This window comes from Lepus europaeus, chromosome 23 (assembly GCF_033115175.1).
Source record: "Lepus europaeus isolate LE1 chromosome 23, mLepTim1.pri, whole genome shotgun sequence".
NCBI lineage: Eukaryota > Metazoa > Chordata > Mammalia > Lagomorpha > Leporidae > Lepus > Lepus europaeus.
In genome coordinates, this window is record NC_084849.1 from 4,240,611 (window position 1) to 4,263,559 (window position 22,949).

General features: G+C 55.0%; 1 protein-coding gene across 1 annotated transcript in view; it reads right to left on the reverse strand.

Moving 5' to 3' along the window:
• Window positions 1-7,281: 7,281 nt before the first annotated feature.
• The window catches only part of LOC133752336 (transmembrane protein 132B), a 374,345-nt gene continuing 358,677 nt past the window's right edge, over window positions 7,282-22,949 (reverse strand). Inside the window, exons 6-9 of the mRNA XM_062182828.1 lie at window positions 16,448-16,653; window positions 11,523-11,793; window positions 9,533-9,724; window positions 7,282-8,579 (exon numbers count right to left, since the gene is read on the reverse strand). Of these exons, the coding sequence (XP_062038812.1) occupies window positions 7,434-8,579; window positions 9,533-9,724; window positions 11,523-11,793; window positions 16,448-16,653 (1,815 nt within the window). The 3' untranslated portion in view covers window positions 7,282-7,433. The remainder of the gene's footprint in view (window positions 8,580-9,532; window positions 9,725-11,522; window positions 11,794-16,447; window positions 16,654-22,949) is intronic.

Here is a 22,949-nt window from a genome sequence, read left to right on the forward strand (position 1 = left end):
AGATGCGTTTAGTCTGGTGCTAAGCCCAACACTTGCTAAGACTATGAATGTGAATGGGAATTTTTGGTGCCCAAATGACAGTTCCTGAATCAAATTTCATAAATAAAATTGACTTCCTCCCGGCTGGCAGGGGCACACCTCAATAAAGCATTTTCTCTCACTGAAATCCAACTTTGTAAGCTTTAAGGGAAGATGGGCTTCTCTTGGCCTTGTCCAGGAATGGGCCCTGTGTGTCTGAACCACAGACACTCGTGGATCATCAATGCTTCATTTCTGGGAGGCTCCTTAAGATACTTGAGGGTACTGGCAAGAAAGAGTCAGGATCGCCATGAGCTTTCGCCAGAGAGTTTCCCTAAGGACTCAAAAGCAAGCCAGTTCTCTTGGAACCTCGGCCTCGTACTTGAAGGAACCATCCTTTTCTTTCATTTTCAAGCTGTCAGCCAATGGCAGTCATCAAGACCCTGAAGACATAACTGCCTCTGGACCTAAAAACTTACTAACATACTCTTCTGTACTTACATTCGAAGAGAAGGTCATTTCCTGGAACGTACCAATTAAGTGTTTTACTATAACAAGAAGTCATCCAACTTTTTTTTATTTCTTTGTTTCAAAATGTCTGGGGGTAACCTTTACAGATATGCTATATACACTATAGAACAGATACAATAAGCCACACTGAAAACCATGGGTAATATAACGAGACAGATAACATTATACAAGTGTACAGAAGCACAATGTTGTAACAGCATGCTCTGTTCATATTGTCTGCTGTTTGCCAGGGAACAAGAATCCAATCAGAAAAGTGGAAAGTAATGGGGCAACATTTTCTGTTCAAATGCCAGATAGTTTGTTCCCACTGCTTGCTGCCCCAAAACCACATAAAACCACCCAAAAGTGCACAGCTAGCTGGCTGTGTGCTTGCTCTGCCACCAAGATTAGATCCACCTGCTTAGGAAGATTCTGAGGCTGGGCACTGATGGCAAGGAGACATACGGAAATCTTAAGACACCAGCATGCTCTGCAGACACACATCACAGGTGACCAGTGTTGCAGCAATCGTTCTCCCATGAACAGACACATACAGTGGCCCTGCTGTTTGTGAAGTTGACTTATTAACTCGATCCTCCACTCTCAGCTCCTGCCTTTCACAGTTGGGCATTGGCTCCCACTCATAATGATGTTCAGGGAAAGCCTCAACTATCAGCTATATTGGAGGCTCAACAATGGGTTGGCTCCTAGGAGCCACGTGGAGTTTTAAATGAATGCCCTTGTTAGCAGTCCACTGTAGGCTCCCTGCCGAGTGCAGTTACAGTAAGGGAGCTGTTTGGTGCCCTGTGCTATGAGCGCCTCGGCATCTGCTGGCCTGTGGGACAGGGTGCTGCACGGGGGCAGTGGAGATACACGTAGGCTGGTTTCCACGTTTGACCAGTGGCAGTGGGCAGCGAGATGAATCACAGGGTGAGAACAGTCAGTGCCGGGAGGACCGCACTCACACGTGCCAGATGCGTGTCCTCGTCAGACGACCTTGTCTGTGGGAACAGTGCTCGTGTGGTGTGCGAGAACTTCTGGACAGGCAGGGTGATGGCAGGATGACAAGGAGGGGGAAAGGCACGCTGAGGAGGGTCTCCAGTGACACAGCGGCACCAGGCGCAGCACCTGCACGCTTGGTGCGCTGAGTCAGGCCCCTGCGAGGGAGCAACAGTGAGTGAGGCCGTCCTCACAACAGAAAACAGGAACTTTCAGACACACTTTTGGTCGAAGGAAGTAAGAAGGATCAGTCGAAAGTGAGTCCAGCTGTTCTGTATTTGCTGATTTCACATCCATGGATTCAACCAATCTCAGGTAGTAGTATCTTAAAAAATTGCACCTGTAACGAACATGTGCGGCCTTTTTTCTTAGTATTCCTTAGATAATACAGCATATTATATTATACCATTTACATTGCATTAGGTATTAAAAGTCATCTAGAGATGATTTGTGTAGGGTGTAGACCGATACTATGCCACTGTACACAACTCTGTCTATACAGAGTTTGGTAACCTCAGGGGTCCTGGGACCAAATGCACGTGGATACTGGGGGACAACTGCAGTATTTTCAGATGGTGGGGAAGCCAGCATCACCCAGTGCCCAGATTCCAAACCCCTTGACTCTGAAGTGCTCTATTCTGACAGGCGGTATAGTCTCGGACGACGGTCACTGGTTCTCCTGTTGGCTGTAGCACCTGAAGAGGCTTCAGTTATTAACATGAAATCGCGATGTCCCATCTGAACAGCTGACCACCAGCAGCAATTAGTGGCAAAGAAAACACAGAGGCATCTCACGGGGGCGGGGGGGGGGGGAGGTTGTCTGCCAATGTTATTGCTTCTTGCACTGGGGACACGGTTTTCCTAATGGACTTCAGCGACTCCCCATCTGCAGAGTGATGCTGCTGCTTGACTGGAGCCGGAGGAGGGGCTATAAACACTGCGGCCCAGGGGAGAGTGCTCCTGCACTTTTCTGTACTTTTCAAAGTTTGAAAAGAAACCAATGAGAAACCTCTGTAGCCCATCCACATTGTACGAAGTGACAAAAAAAAAAAAAAAAAACTAACAAGCAACGAAGCAATACAGATGTCAACACCAAAGAATCTGAAAGGCAGCTGGTCCTTAGCACACGCAGACACACACACACACAATACAAAAGGTTCAACCCTTTTACAAATCTCATTGGAAAATTCTTTTGTCTGTTTTTTGGAAACAAATTTTGCTGAACTGAACAGGAAGAGATCTGCACAGACCTTGCCGGGGTCCGTGGCTCAGTTGTCCTGTGTCCCGACGAGAAGGCCGAGGAGGGAGCTGTTAACTACAAGCAGGTGCGCTCTGTGCTGGGCAGCCTGACAGGGCTCGGCCGGGGCACCTGGGGGAGCGTTCGGGCTCACCTGCTGCCAGCATTTTCCAGGCAGAGAGGCCCAACACTCCACAACCCCCATTTCACAACGTCAACTCCTGTGCTCCACGTGACTTAATGCTGTCCATGGGGCCCCAGAGAAAGGCCAGGTGCAGGATGGGACATCCGTGGTGACATATCAAGCTACTGCCAAAGACACATTGCTCTGCTGCCCCAAGGGCACAGGGCGGCACCTGCCAAAATGCCCAGAATGATACTGGTGGTTTCCGGAAATGGACACGGCCAGAGCCTTCTGTCCATCAGCCTTGCACCCGGATGCACACTGGCCTTTGGATCTGCCTGTGCCTCTGAGCTCTGCCTGCCTGGGTTCTTGGCATGCTGTGCCCTTAGCCACACGCAACATCCCTGCCCCAACCTCACACACACAACCAAGCCGTCGACGGCCACAACGGACCGAGAGCATAGGCTGCGGATGACGCCCTGCAGAAGCCCACGCTTCCAGTCGGTCTGACCCCGGGCAGGAGAGAAACGAGATCGTTCTGGACGAGGTCTCCCCCAGTCTGCCGCAGAACACAGCAGAGGCTTCTGAAAGGAGAAAGGTTTTTGCAAATTTTAAGAAACGCTTCCATTTGGTGTCGATTCATTACTGAGGCTGTTAGAATCTCTGGGTGAACAGATACATGAACACAGGTAATTACACAGATGCGAAATTTAAAAAGAGAAAATGTGAATAAAATAATGAAGCAGTTGAAGAATGTTTAAATGTTTATTTTCGTGTTAAAAATGATGAGTTACCCTGTGGTTATAATATACCTTTATGCTGAGAAATGAAGTCACTTTATTTCCCAAATATTTCCAGAGAAAAAAAGAAAAAGGAAGAATTCAAAAGTAATGCAGATTAAGACCGAATCGTCCCAGGAGGTTCCATCCACAATCCTGACACGAGCACGGCCCTTGCAGGCCACAATTCTCAGTGGAGTGCATTCACACGTCAGGTCCCATGGCTTCCAATCTCCGGTTTAGCTGTTTTTTGAGTGGGATGTCTGTACATTTAAAAGCTACAGTTTTGCATGCTTTTATTTTAAAATATTTATTCCAATACACTTCTCAGTGTTTCAGCATATTGCGTATATTACATACAAAAATATCTGCTATCCATATTTTAACACAGCTTTCCCACCACCCACACTGTCCCCTTACATGACAGGTGATGCGCGGTACATGACACAGACACGGTTTCAACACGGAGGGCTGCTGAGTCTCTGAGCCATCAGCCACGGCACTCACAGAGCCTGGGGTGGAAAACCCAGTGGTGCCAGTGACACACAGGATGCCATGAAACCATCTGCGGTCACTGCTGTCGTACCGAATGCTTCTGTGATGGGAGGAACGTCTACGGGGGTCTCAACAGCCCAACTTTTTAGAAGACCCCTTTCTAGAAGAGTGAACCAAGAATGTCGATCAAAATGCACAAAGGTGGGCTTTGTAAAACTTAAAAACGAGCAAGGTACAAATGACTCAGCCTACAGGGGTGGTGATGGGACAAAAGTGATCGTGTTTTCCCTGTACCCATGTGTATAAAGGATAGAAAACAGCTGGGGCATCCACGGTCCCTTCTCCGGGTGCACAGGGAGGAGTCTGAGGTTCTTCTCAAAGAAACGTCTGTCATCTTTGTGTCTCGCTTCTTCTCCATGCCACACACCTGCGTGTTCAAACGCCAGTTCTCCAGCGTGGTGGCTCCTCCTTGATCCTTGTGTTCTGGCCCCCAAACCAGCACACCAGAACCCTGGGGACAGTGGCTGCACATGTTCCAGGTCACGGGGGCTTCCACAGCCTCTGTGGGACCCTGGGGCCCCAGCTGGTGCGCGCTCTCTGTCTCTCGGCCTCCAGGCGGCTCCCTGTGGTGGAGTCTCGGCTTTGCATTCCAATGGCAGAGGAAGGCGTTTCCTGAACTGTGTTTGGCTCAGCTTGTTTACTGAGATGAATTAGTTGGAGCTGGCAACCACAACGAGCTAGAAAATCCAAGCAAACGCAAGCCCCCGACCCCAGCCCCCAGCCCCCAGAAACCGGATTCCAAAGCTGAATGGTGTATGTCCTTTTCCTCGTGTTGGTTTAGGTGTGCAGTCCAACAGCTGTGCATCGGCCGGCTGGAAGATGAGCTGACGAACACATGGGCTGTGGTCTGTGGGGTGGATTCTGAGCAGAAGGCAACTCATGGAAATTCTGTTATGCTGGACGCTGTCAAAACCAAAGCTGAGAACAACCGACACACACTGCCGGCTCCCACAGGACAGCTTCCCTCTGCTTCCTGGGTACTGACACACACGTGTAGGTATATGTGTTTTCCAACATGTGGGCAGAAGGGACCCTGCCCTGACCCCTGCATTTGGTTTTCACTTTAAACTGATTTGACACAAGTGCATGAAGCGGCCGGTAGGGAGGCGGTATAACCCGCTGTCCAAGCAAGGCACCTTCAGGACCACGGTCAGCGTCCGGTTCTGCCCATCAGGCTCTCCTGTCACAGGAAACGCTCTAGTGCGTCCCCTAAAGACACTCCTGGCAACAGTGGACACCTCCTTGGCCCCCTAGCGAAGGAATCTCCTCACCTGGAGTCTCTGCCACCTGCTGAGTGTGTGACAGGCAGGCCCCCGCTCTCAGGGATGAACTCCCAGCGTCTCTGGAACGTTGGCGCTCCCGTGGAGAGAACTGCGACTGCGTCCGTGAAGATCATGCTGCACTCTTGCTGTAGGGGCCACCTCCCCTCCAAAGCCTCCGAGAAGCCTCCGGCTAACTGGGGAGCTCTTCCAAAAAGGTGTCAGTCATCGCTGGGCCAACTCCTTCTGCAGCTAACGCCCGTCTCCCGGCTCCCACCTCCCCGTGAATGGAGACCTCAGGAACCCTACCAGCTTCGTGCTCACAGAATCCACTGAGCACCAGCTCCCAGGGACCAGGCCCATGCACCTGCTGTTTCAGCACTGTTCACAACGCACCACAAGCCCTTTTCTGGCCGCCGCTTTTCCAGAGGAGGCTGGGCCGTCACGGTCACGTCCGACACCTCAGTGAGCAGCTCAGTCCTCAGCCAGTTGGAGCCGGGAGCTGCTCCTGCTCTCCTTCCCCTGGGCCTTCAGAATTCTGGATTTTTATGGATACAGACGACTCAGGGAAGCTCAGAATGGGCACGCAAGTCTGGAGTCGCCTTCTCTTACATACATCATTGTCGTATTTTGCTCATCTGAAGTTCTTGCATTGCTTGACACCATTCACAATGTTCTTTAAATAACCTTTTTAATTTGAAAATTATGCCGGAATCTTTCTCTCGCCACTTTGACGTTAGGAAAGCTGTGGGTTTTGCATACAGCTGCCTCCTGAGCACTGGAACCATCAGTGACATCCAGGAAATGTTTAGGGGGTGGGGAGGGCATCACTTCTGTGCACCAGCACCCGCCGTGTCCCCTGAAGGTTTGGTCTCCTCCAGAGTCATGAGAGAGATCACGTCCCCTTTTGGTCATGGTATGGATACCTCTTTACATATTGCTAACTGGAAACAGCATCCCACCTACTAAAAAAAAAAATCATGTTCCTGTAAGATGAGAATTCACCCTGGAGCTTTTTCCTAGGCAGTTTCCTCTCTGTGCAGTTTGGATGACACACTGTGTTGACCACCAAGTGCATAAACACGGCCATGCTGGGGTTGGTTCCCCTCAGACAGGCACCCTGCGGTCCCCTGCAGATCTTCAAAGATTTGTAACTTTCCTCCGATTCTTTTAAGCTTCATGTAGAGAACTGTAAAGAGACAGCCCTCCCTCAGAGCACGTTAACACGTGGAGTAAAACCCCCGTCCCAGTCCCCCACAACAAAGTCCAACAACAGAAGGAAACAATGAGTATGCTTCTTAGGTAGTATCCCTCCACAACGCAGCGCACAAAACTGGGAAAACTGACAGGAAATAACACAGCAAATGCCAGGGAACAAAACTCCTACAAAAACCAAATGGATCCCAAAGGAAGGACTGAAATTCCTTCCCTTCCTGTCTCAAAAGGAATGGCAGAGGTCAAAGGAACAGGTGCGGGGGCAAATGTGTATAAAAATAATGAGCAGCGCTCCCAGCACACAAGGGTAGCTACATTCAGCCAGCCTTCACGCATGTCTACACTCAGGCCAGGGGCAGTTAAGTGTCCACTGTGCTTTAAAAGGTCTAGCAATAGAAAAATCAACACCCGACTCTATTCTCCGTGTACACGGCCGTTTGTCGTGAGATGACTAACAATGTTTGTGGGGGCGGGTTTACTTTCTGCATGGTACCAGGCAGTGCCTAATACCAATGTCACAATTTCTCAGTCCCTACAGGCGGCTGTCTTACAGCCATCTCCTGGCCTGAGACCCTGTTGCACAGCTCTCCGGGCCCCGGACACCTGCTAAGAAAGGGATCCCACCAGACCTCCACAAATGAAGCTTTGTTAGATCATCCCCTATTGCTGATCAAACTCACTGCTCCACCGTTCAAAAAACAGAAGGCATAAAGGTGAATACAAACATAAGAAAGGAGTTACATCTGGTCCTGCAGTCTCTCCATGTAGTCTCTGAAGTCTGCCGAGCCCCCCAGCCCCACGTCCTGGCAGACCCACTTGATGTTATCGTCACTGTCAAACAGGATGGAGTTGGTGTACGGGCCGCCGTCCTCGGGGAGGATGGTGGTGTAGGAAGTGAACTTGACTCGCTTCCTCTTTGGGCCGGAAGGGTTTACAGGTTCGCTTTTCATGTCTTTCTCGTAGCCATAGTCAGAGGGTCTGAGCAGGTGACTATGGAACGTCTTCTGGGAACTGCCGTTCAGAAGGAAGTTCCTCTCCTCGAACTGCAGCCCCCTGTCGATGACGGTCGTGCACTCCTCCGACGGCAGCGTGATGTCCACCGGGTTCTCCAGGAGCTCCACCTCGTTCCCCAGCCAGACCCAGTCGTGGGAGTGAGGGATGTTGCCTTGCTCACTCACGGCAAACCTTTTGTGTCTGAACTTCCAGGCAAACGCCGCACAGTTGATTAAGAAGACCAGGATGGCCAGGCAGAAGACGCAGAGCAGGGCGTACATGCCGATCTCCAGGTCCGTCAGCCCCCTGGAGGTCACCGTAAGGTCACTGGGATTATTGGGATCTGGCAGCTTCCCCTGAGTGGGGAAGCTGGTGAAGGCATCTGCACCCCCGCTGCGGAGGAACTTCTGATCCTCTGCTTCCACGGGAGACTGTGGGGTTGTGCTTCTGTTGCGGTCCTCTCGGCCCACAGGTGCGCCCCGCGGGGGCCACTCCTGAACAGCTCTCTCCTGGTTGCCTTCACGCTCTATGGAATTACCCAGGTGGTCTTTATAGTCTCGACTCACGCCCTCGATGTCGTTGGAGCCTCCTTGGTGCTCGCCGGCACTCGGCTCAAATCTGACCTTGACGTTTCCTTTCCCCACGGCAAGAACACTCTTCCTCTTGGTCTTCTGACACGGCTCACTGATCATCATCTCCAGCTTAATCAAGGGCCCTTGCCCCTCACCTTCCGCAACCACCACGGGCCACTGGGACTGAAGGTTCGGGTGGACAGACACCACCATTTCATCCAATGATGAGACAGTGACAGAAAAATCCTTGGGATCGTAAATGTCTAAAGGTGTCACTGAACCATCACTGAACAAAATCCAAGAACTGACTATTGCTTCCTGAGGAAAATGAAACCAAAGCATTAGGTTATAACCAGGTTCCCTCAAATTCACAAAGATAAATAAGATTTCCTTTATAAATTCTTTAAGTATATGAAGAAAAAAAGTAAAGATCTATGTTTTATAAACTTGAGCAATTCTTGTCATGCCTTAAACTGGCATCAATTTTGTGCTGACATCCCAGTACTCTGAGGAACAAATAATATACCATAATGAACGCATTCGAGTGTAAATCAATTTATTGCATGCTATACAACAGAATTTGACTTTGACCTTTCTAAAAACATTTTGAAAGAGCAGCTAATTTATCTGAATCAATTCCAGGTGCAACTAATCAGGCTCCTGCTCAAGATAGTAACACTTGGAACTTTCTTTCCTGGGCAGCCAGGGCCAGCGGGGCAGCAGAGGCTCTGGGTGGGAGCACCTGGTGAAGGGCGCACCCGAGCCTGGCTTCCTGGAGCGGCCCGGTGCTCCCGCATCTTTACAAATGCTCGGCACAAGACCAAAGGTGGAGAAGAGATTTGCAGTTGACAATAATTGCAGCAAACAGTAGAAATTTGGTGCCTAAGAGCTATGCGGGGTTAAGTAGCCAAAATGGAATTTCCAACGATCAAAACCGCCTGCTTTGTTTGGCAGAAGGGAAAGGCTGTGATCTCTCGGTCACGGTCTGGCCCAGATAAGACCAGCTGGCCATCAAGTGGCATATGTGCGTGTGGCTGTGTGGAAAGCAAACGGTATATGTGCACGTGGCTTTGTGGAAAGCGTGTAACAGGAAGTTGTGTCTAAGCCACTGCTATCTTTTCTCAGAGACAGAAAAGTCTAGAGGAGAAGCAAGAAGGAGCTGCAGGAACCAGCGATCACAGCTCCGAGCGTCTCCCGGACCCTCTGCAGGGCAATCACCCAGGGGGAGACGCTGTCTCCACTGACCAGGGGCTCAGGCTGGGGACTCTCACCTGCTGTGGGGCTTGAAGAATGTCCTGGGCCGTTGCTATGGAGACCAGGGCCCTTTTGTCTGCTCTGTGGGGCTGCAGGGAAAGAGATAAGCCAGCCACGAGCTGCACGCCCAGCTCCGTGATGGTGACGCGGTCATCCAGGACGATCACCGTCTTCTCGGCCAGGATGAAGTCAGAGAGAGGGGAGAGCACCTGGAAGGCAAGCGGGAGCCTCGTGTCTGCCCCACTCCACCGAGTTCGCTCCGTCGTGGACAGGGCCCCACCGCACCCTCCCGCTCTCTGACACACGAGGCAGGGCTGGAACACACTGGGCACGTGTTACACTGTTGCCCGGGGCACCTGGCACCTGGCAGTTTCATGAGGATCACTTTGGCCCACCTGCTTTCCTTTGAGTCACACCATGACAACAGCCACGTATTTTCTAGCACGCACTTGATTTGATTGAGGGGCAGAAACTAAATCTGACCCCTTGGGACTGGGCACACTCCTAGGCTTTGAGACCAGAGACTGTGGTAAAGCCTTGAAGGAGACCGCGCTAAGCCCTCCTCCCCGGCTGAAGTCCCTTCTGAGGGGCAGGCAGACATTCTTCAAGACCACCGTGGAGGCTGCAGTCACCCTCGCACAACAGGTCAACAAAACAGGATGGAGAATCACAACGCCCCTCCTAGTCTCCCCCCTAGCGTGTCCAGGGCTGGCTGGACACACACAGGAGGCAGGAGGAGTTCCTAGTAGGGTCCCCCCTGAGTCCTGGGGCCTGAGAGCATGAGGAAGCACTGCCTGCTGCTGTTCCGTGGCACTGCTGGCCCCAAAACGCTGAGATCGGCCTAATTCTCCCATGGACTCATTGCCTCACTGGGCCCTCACTCTTAGGGACATCTCCCAAGCTGGCGGCAGGAGGAAAGCTCAGAGATTGAACATGTGAGTGGGAAGCAACTTGGCCTTCCTGACGCTCAAGAGGAAGGCAGGGTCCTCTTGGAGGCGACAGTGACCCTGGGCTGCCAGCCATCAGCAGACAGTGACCTCCAGCCTATGGAGAACCGCCACACATGGAACCTAACCCCCCTCCGGACGCCTGGCCCACAGAACACGAGCCCACAGTGAGTGCCGTTCTCGGGCGTGGATTTGCAGTCATTTGTTTCACGGGAACAGCAAAGCTGCAGAATATGATGTGTATCAGCCAGCTTTGAGCAAATTAACTTTGGCCACACCCAAAACATGACCTAATTAACTGCTGCCAACATTTTAAATTTATATGGGGAAATTATGAAAATACACATGTAATGTGACATCTCATAGAACCACATAAATATGTACAATTTAAAAAATGGTTTTTGGGAAAAAAGAAAGTATGCTATACCATTTCTGTATAATCATCCTGCCAAAACTGGCTAGGAGTAGCTCAACTTTTACTATGATAAAAGAAGAGCATTAATCATGGGTTCTTTGTTGTCTTCACTACAAACACATGGCTTTACATTCTTTTGTAAGAATAAGCATTTACTTTTGGTTAAGATGCTGGGCAAAGTGCCTGCATCCCACATCAAAGTGCCGGAGTCTGACACCCAGCCCCAACTCCTGAGAAACAGACCCGCGGACAGCAGCGAGGGCTCAGGCGTTAGGTCCCTGCCAGCTGCACGGAGCACCTGACTTACATCCCTGGCTCCCAGCCCCAGCAGGCACTTGCAGAGTGAGCCAGTTGATGGAGGGGTGCTCACTTGCTCACTCTCCCATAAACATTTTTAAAAATCAGATTTCTTGTCTGGCGTTCAAGGTGTAATAGAACTAAACGATGGAACTTGGATGTGCGGGGGAAGCTAGCTTCCAAAGGTTCTGCCACCTCCCACCAGCAGAGGTCACAGCAGGGGAAGACCCCTACACTACGGAGCCCACTCAGCTTTGTCTGCAAAAGGGATTGGACACTTCCCTCAACTGCATGTAGCACAAAGCTTGGTTCTCCGACACAAGCGGCAGACAGATCGGGCGGCCATACCTGCACGGTGGTGATCCCCGGCTCCCGACCAGCCAGGGTCCTGCCCTCCTGCAGCTGGGCGACTTTCGGCTCCTCCACCTTCATGAACTCGGTCACCAGGTCAGTGATGTCAAACTGCCAGTCGGGGCCCAGCATGTAGGTCAGCTGGCCCAGGTCAGGTGACTCGGTCACAAACTGGGTGAGGACGCGCACCACGGCGTGCTGGTACTGCAGGGAGCACCCACGCCCCTTCTTCTCCTCGTCCTCCTCGTCCTCGCTCTCCCGGGTGGGCCTGGAGCACGAGCAGGACAAGCAGCAGTCAACACCCTCACGGTCAGCGTCCGTGCCACGGCAGAGGGAGACAGACAGCTGGTCTCTCGCCAGCCCTGCCCAGCCCGACTCACTCACCGTTCGTGGGTTCACTCCTTCGGCAGGTGTTGGTCGGCCGCCGCCATGTACCGCATGCATGGCGGCTGCAGCCCCATTTCTCACAGCCCCAGGTGGGCAGGGCGGAGCCTCTGCCCCTGGGCTCTGTAAACTGGTCATCGAGGACTACTCCCCACGGGAGGCGCAGACCCCTAGGCTGGGGTGGGGGTAGGCGGGGAGTGGATCCTGAGGTCCTGAGCTGAGCAGCCGTTTGGATCCTTGGGCCTGTTGCTCCCCACGGGGCTCAGCCCCTCACTCTGGAACGGACTCGGAAGCTGCCCTTCCTCACAGGTGTGTGAGGGCCCGGGGCAAGGTGCAAAGACATGCTGGGAAGGGAGCTCCGCTAATTCAGGAGCCAGGGCCTCGTTCTCGATCCCCACGCCCACCCCGCCCCAGCTGACCGCTTTGTGAGGTCATGGCCCTGGTGGTCTCCAGAGCACCCTGTTGCTACAGTGTCCTGCCTAAGTGAAAACTGCTGCTTGTAAGCACTGAGACACGGGCACTGTGCATCTCCCACTGTGACCACTGAGACACGGGCACTGTGTGGTCCCGATGTTACCACTGAGACACGGGCACTGTGTGGTCCCAATGTTACTGAGACACGGGCACTGTGCATCTCCCACTGTGACCACTGAGACACGGGCACCGTGCATCTCCCACTGTTACCACTGAGACACGGGCACCGTGCGTCCCCCACTGTGACCACTGAGACACGGGCACTGTGCATCTCCCACTGTGACCACTGAGACACGGGCACTGTGCATCTCCCACTGTGACCACTGAGACACGGGCACTGTGCATCTCCCACTGTGACCACTGAGACACGGGCACCGTGCATCTCCCACTGTTACCACTGAGACACGGGCACCGTGCGTCCCCCACTGTGACCACTGAGACACGGGCACTGTGCATCTCCCACTGTGACCACTGAGACACGGGCACTGTGTGGTCCCGATGTTACCACTGATACATGGGCACTGTGTGTCTCTCACTGTGACCACTGAGACACGGGCACTGTGCATCTCCCACTGTGACCACTGAGACACGGGCACTGTGCATCTCCCACTGTGACCACTGAGACACGGGCACTGTGCATCTCCCACTGTGACCACTGAGACACGGGCACTGTGCATCTCCCACTGTGACCACTGAGACACGGGCACTGTGCATCTCCCACTGTGACCACTGAGACACGGGCACTGTGTGGTCCCGATGTTACCAGATACATGGGCACTGTATGTCTCTCACTGTGACCACTGAGACACGGGCACTGTGCATCTCCCACTGTGACCACTGAGACACGGGCACTGTGTGGTCCCGATGTTACCACTGAGACACGGGCACTGTGTGTCTCCCACTGTTACCACTGAGACACGGGCACCGTGCGTCCCCCACTGTTACTGAGGCACAGGCACTGTGCATCCCCCACTGACACCACTGAGACATGGGCACTGCACGTCCCCCGCTGTTACTGAGACACAGGCACCGTGCACCCCCTACTGTTACTGAGATGGGCACTGTGTGTCTCCCGATGTTACCACTAAGACACGGGCACTGTGTGGTCCCAATGTTACTGAGACACGGGCACTGTGCATCCCCACTGTCACCACTGAGACATGGGCACCGTACGTCCCCACTGTTACTGAGAGATGGGCACCGTGCGTCTCCCGCTGTGTCCTGGCTCCTCCCCGAGTCTGCTCCTCTTTGTCCTGGCTCATGCTCTCCTCTGACCCCCACCTGCCCACAATCTCCTTGTGGAATCAGCTCTGGTTCTGCAATTGTAGAACCTTCCTCTCCAAAAGGACCTACCCTGCGTCCTCTTACATGGGGACTTTGGTGGCTGCAGGCAGGGGCTGAGCATCAGTGCAGAGGGAGCACGGCCGGGCTGACGAGGCAGCAAGTCACGTGTGCTGGATTACTCCACCGTGTGCCCTGCTCTCCACAGCCATGCCGGTCACTACCACCCGGTGACTTCACGCACAACAGCCACGCAGGATTACCGCGTGCGATCCTCACAGAGCCCCACAGAGCGAGTGGGGTTACTGTCCTGAGGGAGCCAGCAGGGTCACACGCCCGTCTGGTGCAGACCAGGGTCCAGTGTGTTCTCTCCCTTTCTGTAGCGACCCCCGCCCATGCTCACAGCGACTGGGGGAAAGCAGGCTGGGGTGGTTGCTAGGTGACAGCAGGTGTGTGCGGCTCCACTGCCTCTCCACAACGCGCTCACTGTCTCCCAGCAGGGTCTCAGAAGGAAGTGGAGAGCGACGTGGAAAACATCCATCAGCCTGGGTGCCACCCAAAAGGAGGGGCGAAGTCTTCATGGGTAAGAGAAAGAATTCTGGTGACAGAGGGAGGCAGCGCTCACCGGCGTTGGCTGGCAGCCTCCCTCTCACCCCAGCTCTCAGCCTGTCTCTTGAAAGCACCACAGGGAATGTCGCTGCTGGGACCTGGGAGGTCCTCCTTTGCCAAGCTCCGGTAATTAACTAGAGTCGGCCTCACAAGGCAGATGACAGGTCTGGTCAGACACGCTGGCAGGGCTGTGTCACTGCCAGTGCCCACACTGTCCCGCCCCAGGGCCCTCCACTCTCCACTTTAACAATACAATCCTTTCAGCCATTTCCTTAGGATGCTTTGAGTACCACATCAGATGATGATGTAATTTATGCTCAGTCACCAAATATCATGTAAGCAATTCACGGTGTGCTGGCTTCAGAATCCTTGTCGGATGAACATTGACAATGCCCGGCTTCCAGGGGTGCCACAGGACCCCTGTGCGGTGCGGCATCTCCAGGATCCACGTTTCTCCCAACCGTCAGCTCAGGCAACCTGGGCTCTCTCCATGTTGCTTCTGGAAACCTTGCCGCTGCCGCCCACTGCTCCATCCCCCCGCAGGCTCACGGTAAGGCAGGCGAAACCGCTGCACCCCGCCAGCGGCACCCACCGCGGTGTCCCAGGGCGCGGGCACTGCCTGGCGATGGCAGCGATGCCTCGGTTTGTGTGAGGAGACTTTGGGGTTTGTGCACTGATGGAATCAGCTGAGGGCACGCATCTCAGCGCGCATCCCCCAGTGAGTGATGTGCCTCTGTCCATTCTCCAACAGTGCCCGACAGCGCCACAGTCCACAACAGCCTCCTGTCGGCTCTTGGTTCCGAGGGGCCCACGGATGCTCATGGAGTTCTCAGCAGAGGAACTGACGACAGCGGCAGCAGGCTGGGCTCGTAGCTGGAGCCACCACGTCTCACTACCAGCCGGGGCTGGCCAGGCTGCTCGGGTCCTGTGGCTGCAGGTGCGAGGGCCCGCTCCCTGATTCAGCTCTGAGACACCACCGTGCTCCTTGGCACCAACTGCGCTGGCTTTTATGCCAGCACCACACAGCCAAGCTGCTCTCAGCCTCGGAGCGCTGTGTCCCCAGACACTGACGGCTGGAGGGGACCCTGCTTCCCAGGGTCCACCCGAGGCGGGAGCCCACCTCAGGTCACTTGATTGCGATGGTATCACCATCTGTGGTTTCCTGACAGCACGACCAGGTCAGTGCTTTCCCAAGCAGGACATGGGCATCGGGGGGGGGGGGGGGTCATCTTTGAACTCACTTTACTGAATTCCGGGGACAGCCTCCCGGTAACACTTGCAGGTGAAGAGACAGGAACAGAGGGACTCACGCCACTTGTGCAAGGTTCCCACCGAATTACGTGGGAGAACCAGGGCTAAAACATAAGCCCCCCCCCCCCCCAGTTCCTGAACCCACAGTGAACCACTGCACTGTGCCCCAGGGACGATGCTGACACTGACAAGCAGGGAAACAGAGGGGCACAGGGACCCCACAGCAGGGAAACGAGGACCGGAGAGTGCCCACACCCTGCATGCGCGTCTCCTGCTAAGTGCCTCTCACGTGGCACATTGCCCCCTGCATCCTGGCGGCCACTCCAGAGGGGTCAGCCCTCCTGCTACCATGGCTGCTGTTTCTCCACGGCAGCCTCCTCACGTCACAGTGCAAACAAGCACCCAAGTCAGAGCCATGTGAGGCCCAAGCCCAGACCAGTCACGCCCTGGGGTGTCGCTTCCCTGAGAGTCAGCTCACCCCCCTCAGAGATCTGCACCCCCCCCATTCCTCACCTTTGTTAGGGGCCAGCGGGATCCTCCAGCCCCGACCTGGGCCCCCCACCCCCCGTCGCCCCAGTTCCTCACCTTTGTTAGGGGCCACCAGAATCCTCCAGCCCTGACCTGGGCCCCCCACCTCGCCGCCCTGATTCCTCACCTTTGTTAGGGGCCAGCGGGATCCTCCAGCCCCAACCTGGGGCCCCCCTCCCCGTTCCTCACCTTCTGTTAGGGGCCAGAGGGATCCTCCAGCCCTGACCTGGGCCCCCCGCCTCCTGTCGCCCCAGTTCCTCACCTTTGTTAGGGGCCACCAGAATCCTCCAGCCCCGACCTGGGCCCCCCACCCCCCGTCGCCCCAGTTCCTCACCTTTGTTAGGGGCCAGCGGGATCCTCCAGCCCCAACATGGGGCCTCCTCCCCGTTCCTCACCTTCTGTTAGGGGCCACTGGGATCCTCCAGCCCTTGATCTGGCTCAGCTCCGTGTCCGAGATTTCGATCTGCAGGGGCAGCCGGGGCGCCCAGACGGTGACTTCCAGCTGGGAGGTGAAGTGCTGGTGGGTGAAGTTCACTATGGTGTCCACTTTGCTCTTCATCTCCTTCCCGTTCACGAAAATGGAATCACAGTTGTCGGAAACCTTAGAAGAAGAGGCAGAAGCCCGAGATGCAGCGGCAGGAAGAGCACGGGCGGAAACCGACAGCAGGGAGACATCCAGGGCCCGCAGCAGCCCTGACTCCGTGAGCACCAAGGCAAGCGGGGCGTGGCTGCACAAAGGTAACTTGTAGGCACTGGTTAGTGACCCATCGCGGGGCGTGGCTGCACAAAGGTAACTTGTAGGCACTGGTTAGTGACCCATCGCGGGGCGTGGCTGCACAAAGGTAACTTGTAGGCACTGGTTAGTGACCCATCGCGGGGCGTGGCTACACAAAGGGTAACTTGTAGGCACTGGTTAGTGACCCATCGCGGGGCGTGGCTGCACAAAGGTAACTTGTAGGCACTGGTTAGTGACCCATCGCGGGGCGTGGCTGCACAAAGGTAACTTGTAGGCACTGGTTAGCGACCCAACCCGATAGGCAGATTCTAGGAAAACCGTTTTGTACCATGAAATACTGACAAGTAAAACCAGAAACATAATTTCATGAAGTTACATAACTGCTGCCTTGTGTGTGTGTCTGTGTGTGTTTCTTTATCTTTCCTTTTTTATGTAATCAAACACCACTACTAAAACCCCAGGTGCATCTTATTTCACTCTTGCACAAAAGGTGCATAAAAGGTTTTTATGTTACTAAAAAGCTACTTTATTCAAGCCGTAAAGATCTGAAAAAATCGAGAGAGCTCTGCCCTTGACTAAAACACTCGTGACACACTGCCGACATCCAGCGACTGGGTTTGCCCCCATTGAACTAGGACTCTGCTGAGAGGCAGCGCTCTGAGACAGCCTCGCGACCCGGCACTGGGTACCCCATCTGCAGGTGCCAGCAGGTGGGGGGTAGAGAGTGGGAGCCCCCATTTCACTGCACATCTCGCAGACAGGCAACACCATGTTGCTTTCTCTCCTGAACCAGGAAACCGCACTGTGTGTCTTGGGGGGAAGGGAAGGAGGGAGCAAAGACCACTTTAGGAGCCTAAGACACCAAATATGCCCTCCATCCACCACAGAGTCACAGACCTCAGTTCACAGAGGGAGACACCAAGGCCAGCAAGGTGACTCCAGGCTCAAGTCCACGCCCTGTTTTTAGGGACGTTGGCAGGACTTTTCCCTAAACCACGGAAGCCACAGACCAGGACTTAGCCTGGAGGCTCCTCTTCCTCACCTGGACACGCACTGTAGCTCAGGAGTCCTGAGCCCCAGGCACACATTCCCAGGGGCCCTCCCGACATCACCCTTAAGAGCAGTGTCACAGGCCCACTTCCAAACTCAAAGAAATAAGCCCCACACCCCAACCCCACAGATGGCACTGACACGAATGACTCCATCCATTCAAAAGGAAGAGACCAGCTTCCCGCTACCCAGCCCTGTTGGCCTCAGTGGTTCACCACACCATGGCATCAAAGACCAAGGGGACACTTGAAGCTCACTGCATCCCCAGTCACGGAGACAGACATGGTCACACCCACTCCCCTGCACCAACAACACGTTCGGGGATGTGGACCTGACCTAAGCCGCTAACTGGACACCACAGTGGCTCTGATGAGGTGACCCGGCCCACAAAAGCAGGAACAGGGTTACTGGAAGCACCCATGAGGCTGGCTAGGCCAACTTCCAGGGCCCTTCTGTTCCTGTGTGACGCCAAGGCCCCAGTCCCTGCCCCTGCAGCCTTCCCTCGCTGAGCAGCAAATCTGCCCTCCGATGGTGATGAGCAGGCAGCGTGTCTCATCCCCCACATTCCTTGGGGGTGGAAAACAGTATTTCTTTAACCTCTGCAATTTTAGCAGAGAGAATCCACTCTCCCTACCCCTCTCTTCGGTTGGCTTTTAAAAGACAGAGAAGAAAACCGATGACCCAAGCAAATCAGCTCTCTTTCAGGGAATGGTCAGGGGACTTCAATCTGCACTATTGTGCCCAGGAAGGTAAAAAGAACAATCTGACAAGATTTCCATTGAGAGCAGAAAATGGAGCGGCTGCTCATGTTCTCATTCCAAGTCCCAGCATGCTGACATAGTGACGGCCTGACTGCCATCTGTCCAGGTAGTTAAAAGGGAGCTGGGAGTCCCTGCCTTCCCACACGGGCACTGCCCCGGGAGAGGGAGCTGGGAGTCCCTGCCTTCCTATGGGAGTCCTGCTCTGGGAGAGGGAGCTGGGAGTCCCTGCCTTCCCATGGGGCACTGTCCTGGGGGAGGGAGCTGGGAGTCCCTGCCTTCCCATGAGAGCCCTGTCCCGGGAGAGGGAGCTGGGAGTCCCTGCCTTCCCATGGGAGTCCTGTCCCGGGAGAGGGAGCTGGGAGTCCCTGCCTTCCCACGGGGCACTGCCCCGGGAGAGGGAGCTGGGAGTCCCTGCCTTCCCACGGGGCACTGTCCCGGGAGAGGGAGCTGGGAGTCCCTGCCTTCCCACGGGGCACTGTCCTGGGAGAGGGAGCTGGGAGTCCCTGCCTTCCCACGGGGCACTGCCCCGGGAGAGGGAGCTGGGAGTCCCTGCCTTCCCATGGGGGCACTGCCCCGGGAGAGGGAGCTGGGAGTCCCTGCCTTCCCATGGGAGTCCTGCTCTGGGAGAGGGAGCTGGGAGTCCCTGCCTTCCCATGAGAGCCCTGTCCCGGGGGAGGGAGCTGGGAGTCCCTGCCTTCCCATGGGGCACTGTCCTGGGGGAGGGAGCTGGGAGTCCCTGCCTTCCCATGGGAGTCCTGCCCCGGGAGAGAGAGCTGGGAGTCCTTTAAGGCTTAAGGCTCAGAGAGACCCCTCCCCCAGGTCTCCAGGCTCAGTGCTGCTAGGTCTGACACACGAGGCTGCTTCCTGAGGGGGTGGCTCCCTCGAGGAGGAGGGCTGCCATGGATGCGTGGGGAGCTGTGCTCTCGCCTTCTCCCTGGCTCAGGTGGTCGTCACACGGCTAAGATGTTCCCAGTCCTCCCTCTCAACTCTCCTCCATCTGTGGAAAAGTCCCTTCTTCCTTTTGGACTGCTACTGCCACTGCCAGCCCCAGGCCCACTTCGATCCCTGGATCGCGGCCCCCTGAGAGCACATCAGTTTGGGAGACCAGAGACCTTTTCCGAACCTAAGCAAGGAAATCAGTCATTGGCTCTGCCCCCTGGAGAGGACAGGCAGAGACCCGACCTGCCCACCCCTCAGGCCTGGAGGGGGCAGCCCCCACAGAAAAAGCAGCTAATTAAAAATGCAACCAAATGAGGGGCCTTAGCCATTCTGTGTGCTGAATAGCATCTGAGGTTTTTCTCATGGGATAATCACACCCTTTAAAAAAGGGGGTGTGGCCCTCATCCTTAAGGCATTAGTTAAAACAGCTCAACTGTGGCTAAGCGCATTGAGTGCCTGTGCCTGAAGTGCGTGGCAGTGTACAGGGGCTATGAGTGACAGGTACACAGAAACCAGTTCCTCACCCCACGGACCCCCCGTTACAGTCCACCCTCGCCGCCTGTCAACTCCACACTTGGGAATTCACCATCTGCTCAGCTCTGTAACCCACAACTGATACTCCGGGTGCGGGGGCACTGGAGGAGCGCAGGTCTGTAAAAGCCCTGACTCGGCTGTCCAGGCCACCCAGGCAACTCCACCTTGTGTCAGCTCTCACAGACAGGACCACAGCCTGGTGAGGACCGGGGCAGTGGGTGCTGCAGGTGAGGCTCCGGGCAGCCTGGTGAGGACAGGGGCAGTGGGTGCTGCAGGTGAGGCTCCGGGGCAGCCTGGTGAGGACAGGGGCAGTGGGTGCTGCAGGTGAGGCTCCGGGCAGCCTGGTGAGGACAGGGGCAGTGGGTGCTGCAGGTGAGGCTCCGGGCAGCCTGGTGAGGACAGGGGCAGTGGGTGCTGCAGGTGAGGCTCCGGGCAGCCTGGTGAGGACAGGGGCAGTGGGTGCTGCAGGTGAGGCTCCAGGGCAGCCTAGTGAGGACAGGGGCAGTGGGTGCTGCAGGTGAGGCTCTGGGCAGCCTGGTGAGGACCAGAGGCAGTGGGTGCTGCAGGTGAGGCTCCGGGGCCCAGGAGTTTACGTCCCTCCTCTGGTGCCTGGGTGTGGAGTGGGGACGCTCAGACAAGCCACGTGACACGTCTGCACCTTGGCTTCTCCTCTGTAACATGAAGAGAAGAGATTCTCACAGGATGAGTTGCTTTGGGGATTTAGGATTATAGTCTGCAAGAGGGAGGTGTGTGTGTTTATGAGGGGTTTCCAGAAAGTTTGTGAAAGTGCATATTATGAAAATACTGCATATGTACTTACAAAATTTGTTGCATTACCTTTTTTGTTGCATTATCTTTTAATTACATTTTCTGTGAACATTTTGAAGCCTATCATATATTCTTCTAGAAGCAATGGGTTCTGGGCACGAGGATTCTGTATTCACAATGACACTGTAGCTACTTCACGCAGTGGGAACTGACCAGGGTAGACATCATTCAGGCCCCTCGTGGCTGCAACCATCTCTCTCACCTCTGCACCCGCTGAGCCCCACAGGAACCCTGAGGTGGGTACCTGATCCCTCTCTTGTCCATACTAAATCTAGCCCAGAAGAAAGGACCCCATGCGTGTGACAAGTGGGGTCAGCAGTGACCACAGACTGCCGGCCAGGGCTGTGTGCAGCTCTCAATGTTCCCCAGGTGATGCCACACCACACCTGTCTCCATCCCAGCCGCTGAAGAGCCTTGCCGGGCCCTGAGACTGTGCCAGCCTCCCTCTCTGGCCTCACCTGCATACCTCACCTCCTCCCTGTGCTCCCTGAGTTCAACCCCTCCCAGGACCTTCCCCCATCCTCCCAGCACTGTGCTCTTGTGTCCCTGGGGTCTGAAGCATCGTAACTGGTCATCCTACTGGTCATCTAACGATGTGCCTGCCTGCTGGTCATCCAACGACGTGCCAGCCCCTCTGCCCAACGCATACCTGCACCTTCTCCTCTCCTAGTGCTAACAGTGTCTTCTTTAGAAAACACATGGATGGTGGGGTAGGGAGGGAGCTGACCACTCTAGTCCAGGAGACAGTTAGAAAAAGAGAAAAGACCGGTGCCGTGGCTTAACAGGCTAATCCTCTACCTTGCAGCGACAGCACACCGGGTTCTAGTCCTTGTTGGGGCGCCGGATTCTGTCCCGGTTGCCCCTCTTCCAGGCCAGCTCTCTGCTATGGCCCAGGAAGGCAGTGGAGGATGGCCCAAGTGCTTGGGCCCTGCACCAGCATGGGAGACCAGGAGAAGCACCTGGCTCCTGGCTTCAGATCAGCGCGATGCGCCGGCGGCAGCGGCCATTGGAGGGTGAACCAACAGCAAAAAGGAAGACCTTCCTCTCTGTCTCTCTCTCTCACTGTCCACTCTGCCTGTCAAAAAAAAGAAAGAAAAAAAAAGAAAAAAAGAGAAGAGCGTGCAGTCTCAGGGGAGAGTCAGGGAGAAAAGGGCAGGGGCAACCCCACACAAGTTAGAGGGACACAGCAGACCTACGTGGAGGGTGTGGGCGCGCACAACTCAGGACCCCAGCAGCTGACGCCGCACCAGCTCCAGAGAGAGGTGAGACCAGACTGCAGCAGCCTAAGCCACTGCCGATAAAGCTGCAGGAAGAGCCTGGAGAGAATCTGGCTTGGAGCCCCATGGGGGATAGTGTACCTGCCAAACCAGAGGAGAAAAGGGGGGCACACTTCTCTCTCCCTGAGCACCCTGCAACAGCGTCCTGTAACAAGCCGAGAGAGAGCAGGCGCCATTGTGGACACACGTGACAGCTGCACCAGTGGTGTCCTTGCTCAGCAACCAGCAGAGCGTAGACTCCTGCGTCTGGCGGGGAGCACGGACAGGGGGCTGGGCGCTTCTGACTGTGGGAGGCTTGTGTGCCAGGACTCTGAAAACACTGAGGCTGCGTGGGAAGGCTCAGGGTGTGGCTGGGACTGTGGGCAGTCACTGTGGGAGGCTCCACACGCTCAGGGCTCCCTGGTTCCCTGGTGAGGGACACTGCTGGGGACTCTGCTTACACTGAGCACTGCACAGATCCTTGTGTGCTCCCTGTAGAACCTGTGTATTTGAATATTATGACCACCAGGGCTAGCGCCCAGGCACTGGTCTCCTTTGAAGAGAGGAAATGAGCTAAGTCTACTCCAACAGAACAGAAAAACTACCCCTCTGATTAAAAAAAAAAAAAGAGGAAATTTCCCACGCCTAACCTGGGTATAACCTTAACACTACCTTCACCCTGGAGCACATTAGCTCCTGGTCACACCCACCACACACTCTAGGTATTCCCTAAAAGCAGACACTCCACTAATCCACACAGACTTGGTCCAAAGATAAAAGACACCACAGCAAG